This window comes from Coffea eugenioides, chromosome 1, assembly GCF_003713205.1.
Source record: "Coffea eugenioides isolate CCC68of chromosome 1, Ceug_1.0, whole genome shotgun sequence".
NCBI classification, from domain to species: domain Eukaryota; kingdom Viridiplantae; phylum Streptophyta; class Magnoliopsida; order Gentianales; family Rubiaceae; genus Coffea; species Coffea eugenioides.
Window position 1 is genome coordinate 6,499,516 of NC_040035.1, and position 22,277 is coordinate 6,521,792.

Below are 22,277 nucleotides of genomic sequence, written 5' to 3' on the forward strand. Positions count from 1 at the left end.
TTTTACAAGGGAAGTACATTTTACTGATGCCAGAAATCTTTAATTCATGTTTCTGAGTCGATCATGGTCGAGATATTTCATTCTTCTTTAGGTGAAAACCCGAAGGGGCACCTCGAAAGAAAAAGAAAAAGAAAAAGAAAAGAAAAAAAAGGAAAAAGGAAAAGAAAAAAGAAAGAAAAGAAAAAGGAAAAGAGAAAAGAAAAACAACAAAAGGGGTGGGGGCAACCTTGGTGAAAACCCGAAAGGGCGCCAAGGTAGGTTTTCTCAACAGACAAGCTCAAGAAGGAACAGCCGGTGACCTGGTTCATTTGGGGTTTTCCTCATATTTGTGATACTTCTGCCAATATCGGATTCCGAAGAGAAAATATCCAAAGTTTTGAATATGATATTCGTTGGTTAAATTTGTATTTGTTCTTTACAAATATTCTTTTGCAAAATGTATCTTTATAAACCTCTTGGTTATTCTCAAATTATTTGTGTATGAATGCTTATGATTGTCTACATTCTTTTGCATGCTCATCTTTGCCTAACATAGGAAATCATCTTGCATATACATTGATTTTTATATGACTAATTTTCATGCATCATTCTTTCACCATTAAATTCAAATGAATGATAAACCCTGAGGTTTGTGCAAAGATAGGGGATTCAATCATCAGTTACAGGGAGTAACATACAACAAAGCTACCACCTGGATTGGGTGACGTGGTAAATCTGCATTTTATCAGTCTCAGAAATTGAAAGGTTTAAGGCAGACGCCGCCGAGCCGAAATAAAAGCATCATAAGACTCATGTTTACACGACTCTCAAGGCAAACCGGATCAAATAATGGTGGCAAGCCCATTATTTCTTCTTTTCTTGCAGGAATGTTGCATTTACAAACAAAAGCAGCCACTCTCTTTTTGGCACCTAAACCGATGTCAGACAAAGCTTCCCAGTAAACAAGGATCGATGTTATTTGCAAGACTCGATCATAAGAAACAGCATCAGCTATCGTTTCAGTCACAGAAATCCAAATTTCCCTCTTGGTACAAAAGTTGAACTATTCTCAGGTAAAAAAAAAAAAACTTAATTCATTGTTTAAACTTCCCCAGTGAAGTTTCGTTTTAAATTCCGTTTTAAATTCCGTTTTAAATTCCTGTTCGGGTCAGTCCCGTTTTAAATTCCTGTTCGGGCCAGTCCCGTTTTAAATTCCTGTTCGGGCCAGTCCCGTTTTAAATCCTTGTTCGGGCCAGTCCCGTTTTAAATTCCTGTTCGGGTCAGTCCCGTTTTAAATTCCTGTTCGGGCCAGTCCCGTTTTAAATCCTTATTCGGGTCAGTCCCGTTTTAAATTCCTGTTCGGGTCAGTCCCGTTTTAAATTTCTGTTTCGGGCCAGTCCCGTTTTAAATTCCTGTTCGGGCCAGTCCCGTTTTAAATTCCTGTTCGGGTCAGTCCCGTTTTAAATTCCTTGTTCGGGTCAGTCCCGTTTTAAATTCCTGTTCGGGTCAGTCCCGTTTTTAAAATTCCTGTCCGTTCAAATCATTTTGCAGCCGAATAACACAGGTAAGTATTTGGTGTCTACTTCTTTGTCTCAAGTTTTTTCAAAACTCAAACAAAGAGGGGCAAACTGTAGACACCAAATTTTTAAATAATTTGTATGTTGCATCTAATTCATGATTTTTGTTTTAGATTGTCTGCATTTTAGTTGTTACCTTTTTTATTTGTCTTTTATTTGCTAATTATTTGTCATATTAATTTTGTTCACGTTTTAGTTTTAGTTTTAGTTTTAAGTTTTAACGTAAAATTTGTGAAAAAAAAAGAAGAGGAAATTGATGAAAAATGGAAAATTGTGCTTTGTTGATTCTAGTTTATTTAGTTTCTATCCAATGTTAATTAAATTATTTTTTTTTGTTGTTTTTGTTGTTTGTTATCTATTTTTATTATCAGTTTTATTTAATTAATTTCAAAAAATTCAAAAAATTCAAAAAATCACAATTCCATTTCTGCCGGATCACATTTCCTTTCCCCTCTAAAAACACTCAACCTCCTCCATCCGCGATTCATCTTCATTTCAGCCCCCAACTCCACTCACAATACCAAAACATATACATTCCACCAACCACACATTCCACTATATACCATTTCCAATTCACCACAATATCAGACTTCCATTTTCATTTGCTGCCGTGAGCTGTGAGGGAGCGGCTTCCTTGGGATTATCGACCGAGAGTGAAGAGCCGAGCTTCCCATTTTCCTGTCTGATCAAAAGCTTGAGCAAGGGAGGAAGTTGCGCAAGTTGCTTTCTTAAATTGTTCGCGAGTGAGTGTGAGAGATAACCGTGTGAGTTTTATCATCCTCTTCCTCACTGCCTAGAGCTTCCATTCCTTTCTTCAACCTCAACCATCTGCGATCATCCTCCATTCCATTCCGCGTGCAAGCTTGAGCAAGAGAGGGAGTTGGCGGGCTGCATTCCTGTGCTGTCCGAGAGCTAGCCGAGAAAGAAACATTGCAGCTTCTTGTTGCGTGAGCTGAGCTTCCAGCTGAGGTAAATTCTAGACTTAGGCTAGCTAATTATGGGTAGATGAAGCTGTTTAAGAGCTTGCATGTGAAGTTTATGCTTCCGGATGATGAAAACAAAGCATTAGAAAAATCTGATTTGGAAGGAATGGGTTTGCCGAGAAACTGAAATGGAAATGCAGCTTTAATTTTGTTTCCCTGAGGCAATCTGAGCTTATAAATGTGATTAACTAACTTAAGACAAGATGATTAAGCTTTGCATGCAGCTCATTAGCTCGGTTAAGCAAGAAATAAAAATGAACAAGAAAATCTGCTGCATGCAAGATCATCCGAGAATAGCCGAATGAATTTCTGGATTTGTGGATGTTTATAGTTGCTGTCCGAACTTGATCTGAACTAGAAATGATAGTAATTTCATTAAGTAGCCTTGCATGTTAGTTTTGGGTACTTAACACAATGATTCAACCGAGGTAAATTCGGATTTAAGACCAACCAAGTGCTGGAAAATTTATGTGATTTGCCGAGGGAGTGAAACTGGAATTTGCAGTTGTTTTTGGGAATTTTTCTCTGGAAAATAATGCTTGGAAATGCATGAAAAATGTTGTTTTAAGTCTTGTATGACATTCAGTAGTAAACCATTTGAACTGTGGGCAAATTTGGCCAAAATTGTTGACACATAGCTGCTGGAAATGTTTCAATTTATCCGAGGAAGGGAGAAAGAATTTTTCCAGTTTTCTTTGGGAATTTTGGGATTCCAAATTGTTGCATTTAAAGTTTGACAAGCTGTAAAATGTTCCACACTTGTTGATTTCACTCTAGAATATTTTAAGAGGGTCATGCATGCGATTACTGTTAAGATGATATCCGGAAGTCTTGTCTGAAATAAGAAAAGCTGCGCTTCATTGCTCCTGTTTTGTTCATTGGCTTTGTTTGCGTCTATAAGAAAGTTCATGTTTGGGGACATTCGATGGTAATGGGGGGCAAATTCCTTGCATTTGGTCTGTAAATGACATATTGGTAGAGCTTGTTGGAGTGTTTGCACGCAAATAAAAATTGCTGCATTTTTCTTCTTACTGTTTCTTTCCATGGCTGTTTTCTGAGTTTGTACTTCAGCTGCATGCTTAATTGTGTTTTGAAGGGAGGAAATGGAAGGTTGGGTGTTGAGTTTGAGTGTTTAAACATCTAAAATATTTGAGCTGGAAAGTGGATTTCAGATTGCCAAAGCATTCTACATGAATGTCTGTCCAGATTTTCTGTAATGCATTAGCTCCTTCATTGTTCTTGTTTGTTTGGAGTTGAGTTAAGCAGCTTGTTGTTTAGTTAGAGTTAAGATGCTGGTTTGAGAAATATCTAATCAAAGCTGCGTGTTTGAATCAAAAATCTGGTTTGCATGATAAAAATGAAAAGAAATGTCGTGGCTGGAATTTGCTGAATGCATAAGATTCTTTATGTCTTTGCATCAGTTTTCTTCTATATTTGGGTTTGTTTGAATTTTGAAATTGTGTGTTATAATGCTTAGATTAGCTTTGAATGTTTGGTTGAAAGATTTTTGATCAAAAATTAGCGTTGAGGTTGATATCCTTGCAAGAAGAAGATTTGCAGCAAGCTTTGAAGCAAAAATGCAGCAAGCTTGCACTTTCCGTTTGCAGAAATCTTCTTGAGTTTGCATGAAAGATTGCTGGAATTTACATTATCTCATCATAATTTGTTGGCTTGTTGAATTATGTGTTAGTTTTTAGTTTAATGCCGATGGCTTTGATTGATTGGTGAGATGTTAGTTGCATATTAGGATTGTATTTGAGAAGTTTAGCATGTTGCAGATGAAAGGAACCAGCAAAACAAAGAGATTTACGTAGCATGCATGAAATATATTCTAAAATTTGCACTTTAACCCCTCAAGTTTCCTTTTGTTCCCCTATGACCCAACCAATTGAATAATGTCCTCAATTTGGTCCTTGGCAGCTTTAATTTTGCAAGTTTTATTGCTTGTTTGCTTCAAATAATTACCATGCTTTGTTTAAATTGCACTTCATGCATGAATTTAAGAGCTTTATGACCATGTGAGCCCGTGTTTGTATGTTTTCTTTAATTTTCCCAAATAAAGTGGTACCTTGACCTTTTTATTGTTTTGAAGCCATTTTCACTTCATTTGATTACCATCGAAGGGGAGGTATATCTAATCATTTATTTCTTACTTTATTTGACTCTACGTGCTCCTATGTGTTATGTGTGAATTTGCATGATTAATTTGCTTTCCTTGCCTGTCTTTAGCTCCTTTACTTTATTTACTCTTGCTTTTAGTAAGTTATTCTTTATGGGGTATGTGTACACCTCTTGGCTTGTAATAGATAGGGCTTGGAGGAGCATTCAATGAAGACCTATCGAAGACGTGTGCCTAGCTAGCAAATGTAATAGTTAGGGCTTTAATTGTCTTATGTGTCTTGCATGCTTAGTTGTTACGTGTTAATTTGCTTTATTAGGGCCTTGCATCTAGTCAAGCATGCTAAGTGTTATGTGCTATGTGTTTACGAGTGTTTGGCATGTCTACTCGCTTTCCATGGCCATGAAAGAATGTGATGAATGAATGAACGTTTCCACTAGTCCAACGCTAGTCGGAATTCATAGAATGGGCTAGTCCAACGCTAGACTCTTAGGAATTTCCCCTCGTTAGTACATGTTTGCATGTTCATTACATGTCATGCATTTTTCTTAGTTTTATCATTTCGCATGCCCCTCTAATCCCTTCCCTCTCAATTTAGGTTTTGCATTTCATGCTAGTTTATAGGGGTTCATTTGCTTGAGAGTCCCCTTAAATATGGGATATAGACGAGTGTGGCTTTTTATAAGCCTTAGCACGCTTGTATTCCCTCTATAAAAGGGCAAATTGAGTCACGATTTAGGTCTCCCCGTACCCAATGTGCATGAATTCCCTAGGCTCATGCATTTTTAAATCCACTCTACCATTTTATACCCTCATCACACTTTCATTTTTCCTCCCATTTTGCACACGAGCACCTTTGTATTTCTTCGCTTGCACATGAACACTTTTATCATCACTTGCACACATGCACTTCATATTATCATTTCACATACCGTACCTTGCCCACTCACGTGCACATTTTCCTTTACATTTTTATTGTTTATTATTACTTTTTCAAACTCATGTCCTCACATTGCATACATGCATTCCATTCATTTGCATCCCACTCGCATTATTCGTGACTTCTTCAAAGGATCGTTATTGGGCTTCACAATTAATGTGATTGGTACCACTCAACCTTTGAAGAGAAATTTCCCCCAATACCCCTAGGTCTAGGGTTTGCATTCATGTAGTGCATCCAAATGTAATAAATTCTTTGGTTAAAACAAGAAAATCTTTGATTAAATCATGCAACTAGCCTTGGCTAGGTCAAAGGGGTGCCTTGGATTTTATCCTTGCCTTCCCCTTTGTCAAATGTGACTCCCGAACCTTTTTCTTTGGTTTACGTAGACTAGGAGTCGTTTAAAAAGGGTTTCTCACTACTTTTTCCTATTTTTTTTAAAAAAATACATTTTTTAGGTGACTTGGTACACCTTAACTCATTACCAAGTGGCGACTCCGTATTTAGTTTTAAAAACCCTTTTTAAACTATAATTTTGGGTCAAATCGTCGCATTCTCAAACCCCCATTTAGACCCATTTTTCTTTTAAATCACAATTCATTTTCCAATCACAAATTGAATCGAAAAATACATTTTAAACCATTTATTCATTTTATCAAAAAAATGGGGCGCGACAGTTATCTTTGCAGGCCATGGGCGGAACAGTGGCAGCCGATATCATTCATGAGAATCATGACAAATCAGCAAAATTCACAGTTTTCTTTACATTTGATAAACTTAAGTGTTACTAATTCACAATTCGCGGCTTGTGAAGATTAGCGAAAGAATTAAAGAGTTGGGTTCAGCAAATGGGTTGTTCATTTTATTTATTTGCAATGATGGAGCCAAGGGGGCAGAGGGGGGCCATGGCCCCCCCCTAAGTTTTGAAAAATTTAATTCATAATATGTAAATATATGTATAAGTCAAAGTTGGCCCCCCCTAATTTTTTAGAAATTTAGTTTATATTATGACAGTTAATATACATATTATATATATCTGTGTGTCTGTGTGTGTGAATTACCACCTTTTGATATAATTTTTTGTTCAAAAAAAAGTTATTTATTTTTAATTGTACTAATTATTTAACATTCAAAAAATTATATAATTTGATGATCCATCGTATCATATTTACCAAATTTGATGTATTATAATAAAAGACTTAATTCATAATTATCAATGGGCTACAATAAAAATAATTACTTTATTGGTCCATATACAAATATACACCTTAGCCTAATTGAACTAAAAATTTAAACTTAGTGATCTATCCTCTTGTTGACTCATATACAAATATACAAATAATTACTTGAAGGCTTGGTGAAGACAAGAAATTGAGTGATATATCCTGTTATAGTTATGGAATGGACATTTTCACTTATCAAAACAATCAAAATAAAGCCCCAAAACAAGATAAAAGATCATTTCTTGAATGATTGCCTAACAATGTACATAAAAAAAGGAAGTTTCCTTGAAATTTAGCATTGATTCAATTAGAGATGAATTTAGTTCTATGAAAGAACGTAAAACTCAATTTATTTTTAATAAAAGAGGATGAAATTTCAAGGTATATTAACATAACTTTTATTTTTTTTTAATTGAAAATAATTATGTTTATATTACAGCTCCGTCTTTTTGTTTTTGCACAGGTAACATATTGGAGCATCTTCTCATTATGTGCAACTTAAGTGGTTTGTGATGTTATAAGATATTTAATCAAATGTTATTTCTTATCTTAATTTTAGTTATAACTATGCTACATATTTATGAAATAGACATACCTTTATAAGAGTGCGAGTTTAACTAGCAAATAAAAGGGAAATAATGTCATGCATTTAAAAGATCAACAAACATGGCAGTATTAAAAATCTAAACTTGCACTAGAGGTGATAGTACTACAATAGAGGACAAAAAAATCTAATAAATGAAAATCGAAGGTAAACGATGATCAGTCACAAAAATATGATGCTTATTAAATTAAAAAATAATCAGAATCTCTTCATTTATGGATAGGTAATTATATTTTAATTTATATAAAGTTTATTAATTGTTAAAAATGCTCAGAAAATGGATAAGGTGGATGGCGTGTAAAATAAATGTTGGGGCTAGCAATTTAGAATGTGTAGATGACTAGCTTGTATCCATGATAGGTAGCAAAATTTTCATGGTTTTAATTTTAGGAAATGATAGCTTGGAAATAAAAGAAATGCAAAATTAGATAATGTCATCTTTTACTGAAACTGGTTGTACATGACTTACTCTTATCCTTTTATATTGTCCATAATGATAGATAATGTAATTAGAGTTTCAGCTGATTGTTAGGCATAGAAATGGACATGTCATTACTATTTGGCTAAAGAAGTTAATAATAATTTGTTCATTTGACTAGCTAAAACAATTGCAGTTTTCGAAGCAATGCATTTGGTGGTGGAAGTTATTATTCAGGCTTTTAGCTTAGAGTGTCACTCTACAAAATATTATTACAAAATTCTATTTTGCTTAAGAAGACATTTTTGCAATATTACAAATTGGTGGATTTTAATTTGCATATGTAGATTTACAAATATGGCAATTCATGTTTTTATTTAAACTTGCAATACATATTCTATAACAAGTTCAGCCAGAAATGTTTTCATCTATTTGTAATGCTATTAGACATGATTTAAATGGATATCTTAACTTGCTATTTCTCTCAAAAAAGAAAGAAAAATATGCAAGTCTGTATTTTTTTTTATTGATGTTGCAGATAGTGACAGTTAAGTTTTTGTGGGTTTCTATATTTTTTCTAATTATTAAAATTTTAGAAACATTATCACTACTCATTATTTAATTACAACTAAAACTATGCTGCTATTAAACCGATAATGCACTCATAATGGATGTGCTTTCTTTTCTTTTTTGGTATCATTCCTTTTCGATAATAGTGGTTAAAAATTCTTTTTCCATTGTACAATAAATTGGGGTTAACTTTTTATAAGCCAGAAGTTTCTTTTCACAGCAAATTGAAAAAGTGTTATATTCATATTTCTATGGAAGAAAAACTGGTAGATTTTGTATTTAACAAAAATTAAATATTTGAGGGTAAATACAAATCTGTATTTGAGAATAAATATTTGTAATAAAGTAAATGTTTGAAAGTAAAATACCTGTAAAGAGTTGGTACTTTAAATAAATAATACATATTTGCCTATAAACTACGCTTTTTAAAGTTTATTAATTGTTAATTATTTTGAAATACTTTGTCATTCTTTGGACCTGTAGCAGAAAGGACAAATCTGGTACAAAATCCTAATTTCACTCTCTAAAACAATGTTTTAATCGTTTGGACTGAATTTGTAAAGGATTAGTAACAAATGGAATGAGATCAGTGTAATTGGTCAAATCACAGGAGAGGTTAGTTTCTGAAATTATCCCTTTGAAGCAGAGCCACTAACACACATTTTTTGTGGGAAGCAAACCTCCCACCCCACCAAAGCCTCAAGGCCTCGGTGCTGGCCACCAGCCCAAGAGCTGGTGGTTTTGGCCTCTAGTATGAATATATGCGGAATGTTACTTTTTTTTTTGAAATATTAACCCGTGTCAACATAGTACTGTCATTGGAGTTGTGGCAACCCGTATTCGTTTATCGTCCGGACCATCCATGCCAAGTTGCTTTTCAATTTGAGCTGTTAATGTCCCGAAATTGCGGTTTGTGTTTTTAAATTCAAAATTTTGCATCTTTTCTAATCCCATTCCCCCCCTTGCTATAATGAAACGTTCGGAGACATTTCATTGCTTAGGACGCGGAGGTTGGCCACAATACTGTTTCCGTAGTCGTCCAAGTAAAACTGAAAAGGGTATGTATGTAAAGGCCAATGAAAACACGATAGTTTACACGCGCCGACCGTCACTGTAACACAAATTTTCCAATTTGCAACCCTACTTAGAAGGTACAAGGGCATTGCACGCCCAACCTGGCCACAGCCGTCCAAAATGTCTTGCACTTCAAATTTCTGAGCGAAGAAAGATGCCTACGCACATACAAGGCCGCAACACTTAACGGCAAAGCTGTTCATAATCGCGGGTGGGGCGACAGGGATTTTGTGATAGCCTGCGCCGTCACAATATTCGTCCAAAATCCAACTCCAACAGCCGTGCGATGGGCAGGCTCCATCGCTACCGGCCTCCGCGTGATGAAGAACACTCGCAACAACTGCTGGTTGATCGGAAAAGCCACATATCACACATTTTCCTTGCACAGGGGGTAAATGTTGCAGAATCAATGTCGACAATTACTTGTGCTTATTTTGCCCTAAGTCCTCATTTGGTTTATACATATATAAAAATGGCTGAATTGGTTCTACATTAATGCACAGGAAGTCTATTCAATTTATCCTAGAGGGTCGTCAGTCGAAATTATGGAGTGGTGGAAGAGGCTGCCTCGTAAGGTGGCCGCGAAAGTTGTTAGTGCTGGGTTTGGGGATTTTCTGAGCCACTTGCCCGTGGCCGATAGAGATAGGAAGTTGCCTGTCGCACTTGCGGAGCGATGGTGGGACTCAACAAACTCCTTCCATTTGCCTTTCGGAGAGATGACACTGACACCCTTGGACTTCACCTGTATAACCGGTGTTGCAGTGGGCGGCTTGCCCATTACGTGGGATTACAATGTTAGGGAAAATGCCAATTACATCAAGGAGCAATTGGGTTGGGTGCCAGCTTTTGCTTCTGCCGGTGCCATCAGAGTTACCGATATATTGTCATTCTACAAAGACAAGGCGATTGACGAGAACGACGACGTCCAGCTGGCACATCTGACTAGAGCTTTCTTTCTATACATGCTTGGCCGCACTTTACTTAGCAACACGGCCGAAACAATTCACCTGTGCTGTCTGCCAGCGCTGGAGGACGTAGATCGTATAGGGGATTATAACTGGGGAGGGGCGGGGATGGCAACCTTGTACAGATTTATGTCCGCCGTCTCCCGACGCCTGACGAAAAGCCTAGGCGGCTACAGCTTCGTTTGGGAGGTAAGTCCAGATTTGCCTTCACTTTGTGTCAATTCGACATTTCCATGTTCCGTTACATAAACTTTTCTAGCAGTTAGTGTTCATCTCGAACGGTGGACATAATTTGTACGACCACGTGTAGGTGTGGGCTTACGAAATTCTTCAGTTAAGTCCGTATAAACTGAAACGGGACGAGAGGGACGTATTGCCCAGAATGTGGCGATGGCGCTCGTGTAATAGAGCCAATCGACTAGCACCGTCTACGGTCGAAAATTTTCGCCGCGCAATTGACACCATTGACCCGGAAAACGTTAGTTCCCCTACTTAGAACATCCAATAGCTTCTACCGCCTAAGTGTTAACAGTTGTTATGAATTTGTTCCGCCTGTGGAACAAACCAATGTTACATCGCTTGTTAATTGTGTGTCATAGGTGAACTGGCTGCCCTTCCCTGCAATGGCATTGCCCAGTCGGTATCTCAAATCCAAGGAACTAACTGCAACGAGATTGCTTTTGGATGGCCCCATGGGAAGATTTTACTACCTGGGCGAGAGGGTTATTAGGCAGGTGTATGCAGGTGTATGTGCAAAGCAACCTCCCCATCGGCCATCAGATATGTACAGCACTGATACAATTTCGGGAAACATGCTACATGATGTGCTTCGTGGACTGCCCATTGCAAGCCTATACCCAGATCCCCCTCCATATGCTACGTATGAGGAGTTTGTGTGCAGCAGGCTAATGAGACCAATGACTTCCTCCACGTTGGCACCCAGTGGGAAGGAGTGCGTAATTCATATATGTGACCAGTTGCCACTAAGTGAGGCCACAACACCGTCACTGAAACATCCAATTAATTACCCTCCCTGGTCTGTGTTGTGCATACAAACTGATGGATCACTGGAGCAAGAGGGCATTCACAGAGTTGGTGGCGATGTAATAGGGTTGCCTCTTCCATGTGCTGTTGGTGATGTGGTATGGCATTCTTCGCCCTGTACTTAACCCGCCATTTAATTTGCGCAATTTGTGTACAATTAATACAGCCATCTGTGTTGTTTCCGCTTAGGTGCCTAGACACTGGTACGAGGACCTGCTTGTTCAGTGCATGGGCCTGAGAAAGAAAGTCTTAGAAAAAAGTGCAGAAATATTTCGTTTGGCATCCAATGTGTCGGACAACACACAAGTGGTGGACCAAAGGCTACATCAAATACAGGTAATTTTGGAAAGTGCATTGAAGCTCCAAAAGGGGACAGGGAAACGCTGCCTTCGCGGTGAACTTGGTGGCCGGAAATCCTGTGTTTGTAAGCGTCCCAACACAAGTGCCGGGACGCAGACATTTACGGATGAGCTTGGTAGAGCCAAAGCTCACGAAAGTCAGGGAATTCATAATGCCAAAGACTGAGCACCCATGGCCCCAAACCGCAAACAAGGTTGTGTAGCCGGAGGAATGAGTATGCAAACTTCTTGGTACTGCCCACCAACAAAGCTAAGCTGTGAGCAATCGCCACGTGTGTTGCGTAATTCTGATACAATTTTAAACTTGAACACGGAAAATGTTAACAGTTGACAGATAATTCCCACAACTAATTTATAGCCCTGTTCTTATATTTCGTCTGTCCCAGATTGTTCTTCACCTACAATTCAAGTTTGCAGTGAAATTAAATATTTACAACAAAACAATTTAAATGGAAGTTGTTGTTATTATAAATCTATCACATTTAATGCATTACAATTTTGGAACTTATTTATATGAAATGACGGAAAAGCCTTTTGTATGAATGCAACTCCAACAGAAGAATATGAGTTCAAGTTTGTGCAAACTAGTTACTTGAAATATTGTACTCCATTCGAAATGTACAAATGGTGTAAAAAAAATTAATCGTTTTCAGCTCTGTTTCGTTACTTTGTGCACAAGACACATTTCCCTTTTTCTTTCACTTCAACAACTTCCTCTGCAAATTTCCGAGACTAAGCTCCTACTGCAGCAACATCCCTATCTATAATTACATAATATATATAATTACTAATTAACTAATATTTTACACAGTTATAACGTATATAAGATTAAATTAAATCATTTTGCAACCTTATATGCATAATAATAAACATATTTATTATTATATGAATTATTAATCTTACATACACATATATATTGTAAGGGCTAATTTCAGAAACATCCCCTGAATTAGCTTGTGGAAAAATGGGAAAACGGATGATTTATGGAGAAAAGGCATAAAGAGCTGGTGTTTTAGTGCAGACCTGGAGTACTTTTTTTACCCGATACATAAGCAGGGTCAAAAATTCACTGCGCTAGTTAACCAATTTTTCATATATAAACAAATTTACTAAAATTAAAATAGCGTGTTTCAAAGTTGCGCTTCTATTTCAAAGTCAACTACTCTTAAACAGCTTTTACTAAAATTAAAATAGCGTGTTTCAAAGTTGCGCTTCTATTTCGAAGTCAACTACTCTTAAACAGCTACTGCTTAATTCATATAATGGAACAAACCCGTAAAGAACTGGTATATTATAGCAAACAATTTTTGTTGTTTACTTTAAAATATTTCATTTACATTAAATAATTCAAAAAATGCTAGTTTTCCTTTCGTAAAGATGTTTCTGTAACGGCTTTTGAATTTTATTTGCAAATTTTTATGAAAATTAAATGATTTATAATAAAAGGTTCATACAAAACGTGGTACTTCATTCATGTAATACAGAGAAGGCATAAAGAGTTGGTACTTTATGGGATATTTCCTTTTTAAACTATTCTGAACATATATTACGTAGATAACCTACCATTTTTTTTTACATAACAAATTACTGTACCATTTTTTGAATGGCATTTCAAAAACATTTCTAACTGAAACAGCACCCACAATAATGGCACAAAAAAGGTGCCTTACTCCCTAATCCAGCTTTACTTCATGTATTACTCTCACAGTTTGTGTTATTGTTGTTAGGCTTCATTAATCACTGTACATTCCTTTTTCTCCGACTAAACGGTAATAATAAACCCCAACATCAGTAATAAATCCCAAGTTCATACCATATATTTGTAATTTTGGCCTTCATGATGTCAGCTAAGGGACCCAATAACTCAAAGGCAAGGGAGGTCAGTCAAATTTTGACAACTTCAGGGGGTGCCAGTGAAAGTGTCACAAATCTCAGGGGAGGTTTCTTAAATTATCCCTAATAAATATATTACAAACCACATTGTAATTGATAGTTATTGGCTAATTAAATATGTTGGTACAAATGTATTACTAAAGTTACTCGAACTAATTAATAATTTCTATTAGTAAATATGTATAATTAGTAGTATAATTCATAATATTAATTATATTACATAAATTAATGTACATATATAATACATATAACTAATAATACCATTGTTATTGGTGCACTGAAGAGACGCATAAGCATTGTGAGCAATGAAAATAGATGGGGAGAAACAGAAGTTACTGTTCCTACACATGAATGGAACGATGGGCAAAAGAAAAGGCGTTGGGCCTTATGGTCATTGGTTAGGATAGCAAGCCGAGGAACAAACAGCCCAATCGTAAAAGCAGTTTATAGCAGCAGCGTACGGCACCAGTTTACAAAAGCTGGGCAACTGAAGCTGATTCCCAGGTAGCCACTTCGGAAAACGTCTATCCCACGAAGAGATTTTGCGCAACATACGCTTCCACTTAATTTCGTATTTACAAAAAAAAGAACAAGTTTGGCTCGTCTAATAAACAATTTGTCAACTACTTACTCTCCTATTAACCAAGTGCAGTAGCGGTATTTGCTACAGCAGTGCTTACGACGCAACCTTGACAGTCATGCATCTTGTGATCCTTCTGTGCATGACCCCTTCGGTGGAACTACAATGACTTACCCATCTACACCTAGCAACCTTGAATAATCTTCACCCCACCGATACATAACAAAACACAATCCCTAAAGCCCGTGTTGCTCTATAACCTGTCTGTCGTCACGGCTGCTACTTCCATGCACAACCATACCATCTCTTTCAACCTCTGCATTTCACACCTAGAAGAATATATAATAGGATTTACACACGCAACGGCAGTGAAATAAGAACAACAAAGCCATTTACCAACAGGTACTGCATCAGTACAATGACTGTTTACAACCTTTCAGTGGCTGTGGTGATAACAGCTTACAATGGCCCATGACACATTCAAACTTACATTATTTACACTTCAATGGTAACGGAATCAAATTTTTTTAAACAATATACCCAGCTTTCCCCGCATTCACGAATACCTTGTAGCCTTCTCATGCTCAAGACAAATTAATGCGAAGGAAAGATACAAACCCTTCCCCTTCTACAATTTCGTACTTGTTTCATGGAAAGACTACTCTTGCACCTCGACTCACCAAAACCTGCCTTATTTATTGCGTAACTGCAAACCGAAGCATCACAACAGTAGTGCCTCATCTTTCTCCTGGACTTCTTTGTTGGCCACCTGTGTCCCTTCCACCGCTACCGAATGGTTGTGGTACAAATGCTTGTCCTCTCCATTCGCCTGAGTCGCTGCAGCCCGTACCAATTTCAAATGATTTTTCCAGCGAGTCATCCAAACAGTTTTCCATATAATCATCATCAACTGCTGTGTTGTGCGAATTCTTTTTGTATGGGCATGTTCGTTGGTTGTGGCCTGCCTGCAATCTTCAACCCATATATCACATGTCAAATCATTTGTGACTGCAAGTAATCACGTTAACCGAGCACAGTGCTAACATTACACCACTTCAACTTTCTTGCATTGCCAATAACTTTGTATACTTTGTATGCACTTTTAATTATGTGTTTATTTACTACTGTTGTTAATAAGAACGAAAAATACCCACTTCTTCATTATTACCTTCGCTGTCCACTTCATGTATTTTATCAATTAACTACTGTATAACTACGTATGCAATTCCGATAGTACCTGCAATGACCACACTTTCTTTTCTTCTTTGCTTCTGCATGCTTGTGATCACCTTTACACCGGGACACCCTAGGATCTAACAGCCCGAATGTTCTTCTACTTCTATCGTTCCTCACTCTTGAATCCATTGCAAATCCATCTCCCCCATATCCCCTATCAATCCACTTCTCCTTTAGGTCCACAGAATGCTTGTCAAACATCTGTTGCAGGTCATTAAACGCATCATCCATGTAGGAGGCATAGTAACACATAGTATTACAGCTGGACTTTAAAGTGCCATATCTGGCCATTTGTGTCAGCTGTTCGTCTGCAACAAATTCTTTCATTCCATTATTACTACAGTGAACTCCCTTTGTCCACCGCTTCGAAATGCATGCTTCTGGGATCCTGTTCATTCCTTCTACCACCATCACGCGAAACATGTGAGCACAAGGAATCCCCTTTGACTCGAATTTCATGCAAGAGCAGATTAGCTTCTCCATTGACCTATCATAATCCACCCTCCAACTTATTTCGTGTCCACCATATTTCGAGTAATAATATGTACGATTCCCTCCATCCTCGCTCCAGCCCTCAGAAATTAGAAGTCCTTGCCTGTTCAAATGCTTCCTCACCATGAAGAACACATTCCTTGTAAACACCTCCGCTGCGCTCCCCTCTAATTCGGGCAGGATTGTGGTTAAGACTGGTTTTGTGTTTTCGCTTGTGTGAACTGCTTTGCTCTCGGTATGTCGAAGCCATGCTATTGCCAAATCAAAACTTCTAACGAATTCATATAGTCGCATTTTTTCATTCAAGTACTCGTTCAAAAAAGCATTCATTTTCTCACACCTTTGAGTACTTCTCATACCTGCAAAAAAATGACCGCGTAAATAGGCCTCTGCCCATAACCTTCTCCTACGGTACAATTTCTTCACCCACTCATTCTCTACCACCCCACATTCATTAACCAACCTAGCCCACCGATCCTCAAACTCAAGAGTGCTACACTTTCTCGCCATCAGGTTATAGAACCTGTTATTAAACTCCTCGCAGCGAATATTACTCCGTGCATTTCTATGCAAGTGCCACGAACATAGCCTGTGACAAGCATCCGGGAGAAGATTCTTTATAGCTCTTCTCATTGCACTGTCCCCATCTGTCATCACTGCTACTGGCTTTCTACCTTTCATAGCCTCTACAAATGTACTTAGCACCCATTCATATGTTTCAATCCTCTCATCTGATAGCAGTGCACAGCCAAAAACAGTACTGTTCAAATGGTTGTTTACCCCTGCAAGTACAACTAGTGGCTTGCGGTATTTATTTGTTTTGTATGTTGTATCAAACACCAATACATCTCCAAATACACTGAAGTCCGCACGAGATTTAGAATCTGCCCAAAACAACATTGCCAATCTTCCTTCGTTATCTACATGATATTTATAAAAGAACATGTCATCGGCATCCTTCTTCGCTGCCAAGAACCCAAGTGCCCCTTCTGCATCGCCATTAAAAATATCTTTTCTACGTTCCTCGTCCATTCGGTTATACAAATCCTTAATGCAAAATCCCACGTTACTATACCCTCCGGCTTTGATAACAAAATGTTTCATTATCTGGCATATTCTGGCCCCAACCAACTTTAGACTTTTTGCCTGCGCATATTCTGCATCGCTCACTTTTCTATGCGACCTAATGTGTTGCACACTTGCCTCTGATGCCAGCGGGTGATTGTGCTCCATAATGAAACGTGTCACCACATACTTTACCGATTCTATGTCATATTTCACGCGAAAGCAAGCCCCACACCCGGTTCTTGTGATTGGTTTTGCTTCTCTTTTCCGGTCTTCATAATTAAACCACTTTTCATTCCTGTAACCTTCACAGCAACATACCCATTTTCTAAATCTTGAAATGCCATCTGCATCTCGTTTGGCATTACTTTTACGAATCCCAAATCCGCTTAGTTTCGCATACAAATTATAGAATTCCCCAGCTTCTTCTTCCGTGTCAAATGTTAATTTCATTACGTCATCCACGCCTATTGCGCCCACCAATTCATCTGCCTCCTCATCTTCGTGTCCTCCTATTGAACCACCGCTTTCTTCAATGAATGTGTCTCGGTCACACTCAGGTTCTTGGTTAAGGTCAAATGACCTTAACCTGCCGCAAACATCCAACGCCATTTGATTAATTCTCTGTTTCCTGCACCATGTCATGAGTTGAGTTTTAAGCGCCCCATCCTGCCCCATAGTTACAACCCCTGTGTGGTTGTTCAATGTTTTTTCTAACCATGGTCGCTTAACATTTTCTTTTCAGCCTCCCCATATGCTTTCGTTTGTAACATAAATACTGCTCGTCTACTAATGGAACAAAACATATATACACGATCATTTCAGTTAACAAACCATACTTTACCTCACAACTTTCACAAAATGCACCCGATAAACATTACTCTCACATTCATATACACAGTTTTTATAAGTGTGGCTGATGCAATTATATCAACCTTTAGCATAAAATACCACTATCGACATGCATTTTCATTAACACCCACAAACTCAACCTCTACTGTGTGTTTCTTTAATTCTTTTCACATAAGCATTCGCAATGCAGTATGGGGGCCATTATCCATGTCCACACGGCCATCCAAATCACTCTGTTTTAAGACTTTAGTCCTGTTACAACGTCTTCTTCACGTCTTCACTCATTTCTGCTTAATTTCCTTTACACAATTTAATACAAATTAGAGGACCAACATTTCTTACGTACGTACACAAAGCTCGGTGCACAAACAAACTACGATAATATCCCGGTTTCGTTTCATCTTTGTTCGAAGACGCAGGGTCTTACACCCCGTATTTCGTATTCCTTATTCCTCTATCATTTCCTCTTACAACAACTGTAGAAATCACCCTACTAGACGTACTTTACTCGTTATTCTAATCCATTTTTCAAAGTTGTGGACAAAAGTACTCACCTTTGATTTCTCTGCTTCTGTTCCACGCCGCTGCAGTCTGTCACCACAGCTTCGGAAGGGCCTTCCTCAGATGTATCTACCGTCACCGCCTACGCCTGAATTTACGCCAGTAGACACCACCTCTTTACCAAATTTTTGCCTACCATTCCGACCTCGCCACCTGTCTTCAAACACACGCATCACCGCGGGCCCCAACATGGCTCTGTGTTTAGTACCTAATACGCTTCCTCTTCGGTGGCCCCACCATGGCTTTGTTTAGTACCGCTTACGCTTCGTCTTCGGTGTTTCATACAACAGAACCGACACCGCAATTTTTATGCTTTCCGATAAATTATTTTTTTTTCAAGGAAATTGGGTTCTCCTAACTGTGTGATGGACGAAAGCCGTAAAGAGCTGGTCGTTTATAAGACAACCGTTTTAACTACATTTTATCCCATAACCCAACATTTGTATTTAAGGCACGTTGGGTACTCTGTCATTGTAATGGTTGAAAGGCACAAAGAGCTGGTCTTTTACTCACCAACGGGTTTAATTGCATTTCATCCGATAAATCAGTCTGTCTTTATGGCACCTTGGGTATTATGTTGTTGTAATGGAAAAAAGCCAAGGGGAGATGAAACTTTTGAACTGAGACACACGTTTGAATATAATAATGGTCCTCAAAATGGATTTAATCTTTAGTTGTAGTCCAGGAAAGCCGTAAAGAGTTGGCTGTTTATTCAAAAATGCATTTAAATATGATATTCCGTTGTTAAAATGCATTTAAAATGCAATCGCTAACATTTGTATTCAACGAAAATGGGTTATTCCGTTGTTATTATGGACGAAAGAGTTGAAAATTGGGGTTGTTTTAATAAAGTTACGGGTTTATTTTTACTCCTTAGCCCATTATATTTATGTTAATTCCGTTTCACCCCAATGCATTTCCAGCTTGTGCAGTACGCTACATTTCCAATGTCCAAACCGCGGTTATAGGTCATCACTTCCTTTTCTGGAATTATTCCCTTTCGGGTCCGTACTTGTCAGCCTGCAACGTGGAGGCTTCTTTGCCATATTATCTGCTTTCCACACGTATCTTCTCCCTTTGTGAATGCACTACAGAAATTACCGACAAAAGGTATATTCATAAATGTTTGACGCTTCAAAGTTATTTATTTAGAAAATACGAATACAATATAATCTAATAGAATGATCAAGTAGGAATTTATAAGATTCAATGAACATTCTACAAATGGGCAGCAACATATGGCTAAGAGAACTTTGGCAGCAAAATCTTTGAAACCAAAAGCAACATAACAGACGTATGGCTAAGAAAACTTTGGCAGCAAAAATTGGATACATCTCAAGGTGATCACTCGAAGCACATAGGTAGAAAATGTTTCCAACATTATAATTAGTTTATGTAATTATTTTGCTTAGTAATCAACAAAAATTATATAATAATCCCTTTCTTATGTTTAGGCTTAAGGGCGTAAGGGATGACTTATGATAAGTCATCAAAATTGCATAAAGTTCTAAAAATATATATAGGAACTTGGGGGAATTATAATCTTCAGTATTTTCATTATTAATAAAGTTAGTCCATTTCTTCCATCTTTAGCTTGACTTTTTAGTGGTTAATGTTTAACTCAATCAGCGGCATTACACTAACAACTTGGTAGTTAACAATCTGTGCTGGAGCACCCCAAGCTTCTTGAACTCTTGAGTTAGGCTAGCGGATACGCCTACTCCTGAGCTAGGCTCGCGGATACGCCTCGGAACGTTTGTCTACCATAGGTTTTCGCCTGTTGTACAAATTTACACGCTATAACCTTTCTGCATCCTCCGTTTTGCCCATGAAGTGCATCTATGCCATACAAACCGGAGGCTTATCCCAAACAAATGCATCAAAACACAAAGATAATTTGTGGGCAAGGCAGTCAAACACCTGTATAGTTAAATGCATGGTGAATATATACACGTCTTTTGCTAGACTTGATCCATGGGACTCAATGATCTTGTTGCCCAACAAGTATTTACTTCACAATTGTGATATGGGGTGACATTAGTCATGCAAGATATTTTTGGAATTAATGATGGAATCAGAACATTTATTTTGACGTTGCCAACTTCGTATCTTTATAAGCCTTGGAATAAATGTGGTGGTTTTTTTCTAAATCAATTTCTTCATGTATTATGGAAGAATGATCATTCTTAATTACAAAAAAAAAATGCAAAGATATCTAAAAAAGTGCAAAGTATGTGTCCCTATATAATCATCAAGAAAGGTATATTCATAAATGTTTGATGCTTCAAAGCTATTTAATAAGACAATAAACAATAGAATATAATCGAATAATCAAGTAGCAATTTATATAATTTAATTCACATTCTGCAAATTTAAAAATAAATTTATGGATTTATTTGTAAAGTAGCAGTAGAATTTAAGATTATAGTCATAAACTATAAAATGTTTCAAGGTGTGTTAATGATTTTCTAACTTCGGGAGGAGTCGAAAATAAAATTTTACTTCTATTTTTAGTGCAAGTAAGAGATTTCGAACTCAAAACCTCTCTCTTGTACTCCCCCCTCCGTACCAGCCAAACTATCCCTATCCGAGTTGAACACAGCCTTGAAAAAGCTTTTAACTGCAAAATAATTCCCCTCCTATTTTTTGTTCTTTTCCTCTAATTCATAGCCGCCACTTCTATTTTTCTCATTGCCTCTATCTTGTCTTCTTCTTCTTCTTCTTCTTCTTCTTCTTCTTCTTCTTCTTCTTCTTCTTCTTCTCCCGCTCTATGTTGCTCTTCCCAGTTGGACTAGTTGGACCTGCGAGTCCTATCTGAGTTTACAAACATAGGCGCTCTTAGTGAACTTTTATAGTGACTGAAAGGAGAGCATCACTTGCCAATAAATTTGCTCTTGACATCAATCATACTGAAACAACTCTAGCTATTAACAAGTTTAAGCTCAAAAGTGTAGGTATATAAAGGTAAGACAAAACCTAGAGTTTATATGGATGAAAGCAAACAAACCTCCAAGTTTAGCATGCCTTGGTACAGACTGAAACAGTTTTGCCAACCCTTGCAAACATATTAAACTATTAAAGTGCTATAGATATTGATATTGTTGCCCAAAAGGCAGTATAAATAATCATCATCATAGCTTCTGCTTTAGGTTGTAGCGATCCAAAACATAGCCAACTATGACCATTTTCAATACCTTCCTGTCCCCGGCAGAATAAGAAACAACCTATATATGGTTCGACGGATAATTAGTCAGTTCAAAGTCTCTCAAAATCTTGAGTTAGGCTCGTAGATTTTCCTTGGAACGCTCGTTCACAATAGGGTTTTGACTGTTGTACAAACTTGCAAGGTATAATGAAACATTTTTGCATCCTCCACTTCACTGATGAAGTGCATCTATGCTTTAAAAACCGAATACAAATGCATCAAAACACAAGCAGAATTGGTGGCCAAAATAGCCAAACAATTCCATCGATCACCAAGTTAATTAATATATACTTTGACGGAATCAGTGATCTTACTGTCGCACAAGTACTTACAAGTTACAACACAATTGTGATATCAGGTGGAATAAACCATGGAAGACATTTGAGCAGGCGAACGGCATTACTTTGTAAGCCTTGGAATCATACATTATAGTTTTTTGATTTAGAAAAATACCAATTGCTTCATCTACTATGAAAGAAAATTCATCTCATTAAAAAAAAAAAAAAAAAAAAAACTATAACGGAGGTCATCTCTGTCT

At 37.4% G+C, this 22,277-nt stretch overlaps 1 protein-coding gene across 1 annotated transcript; it reads right to left on the reverse strand.

The window, feature by feature from the left end:
- Positions 1-15,065: 15,065 nt before the first annotated feature.
- On the reverse strand, positions 15,066-17,799 carry LOC113766617 (protein FAR1-RELATED SEQUENCE 5-like). The gene is made up of 2 exons (XM_027310794.1): positions 15,566-17,799; positions 15,066-15,300 (listed from the first exon to the last, which is right to left on the reverse strand). Exons 1-2 carry the CDS (start codon positions 17,797-17,799, stop codon positions 15,066-15,068), a joined length of 2,469 nt encoding a protein of 822 aa, XP_027166595.1.
- Positions 17,800-22,277: the final 4,478 nt, after the last annotated feature.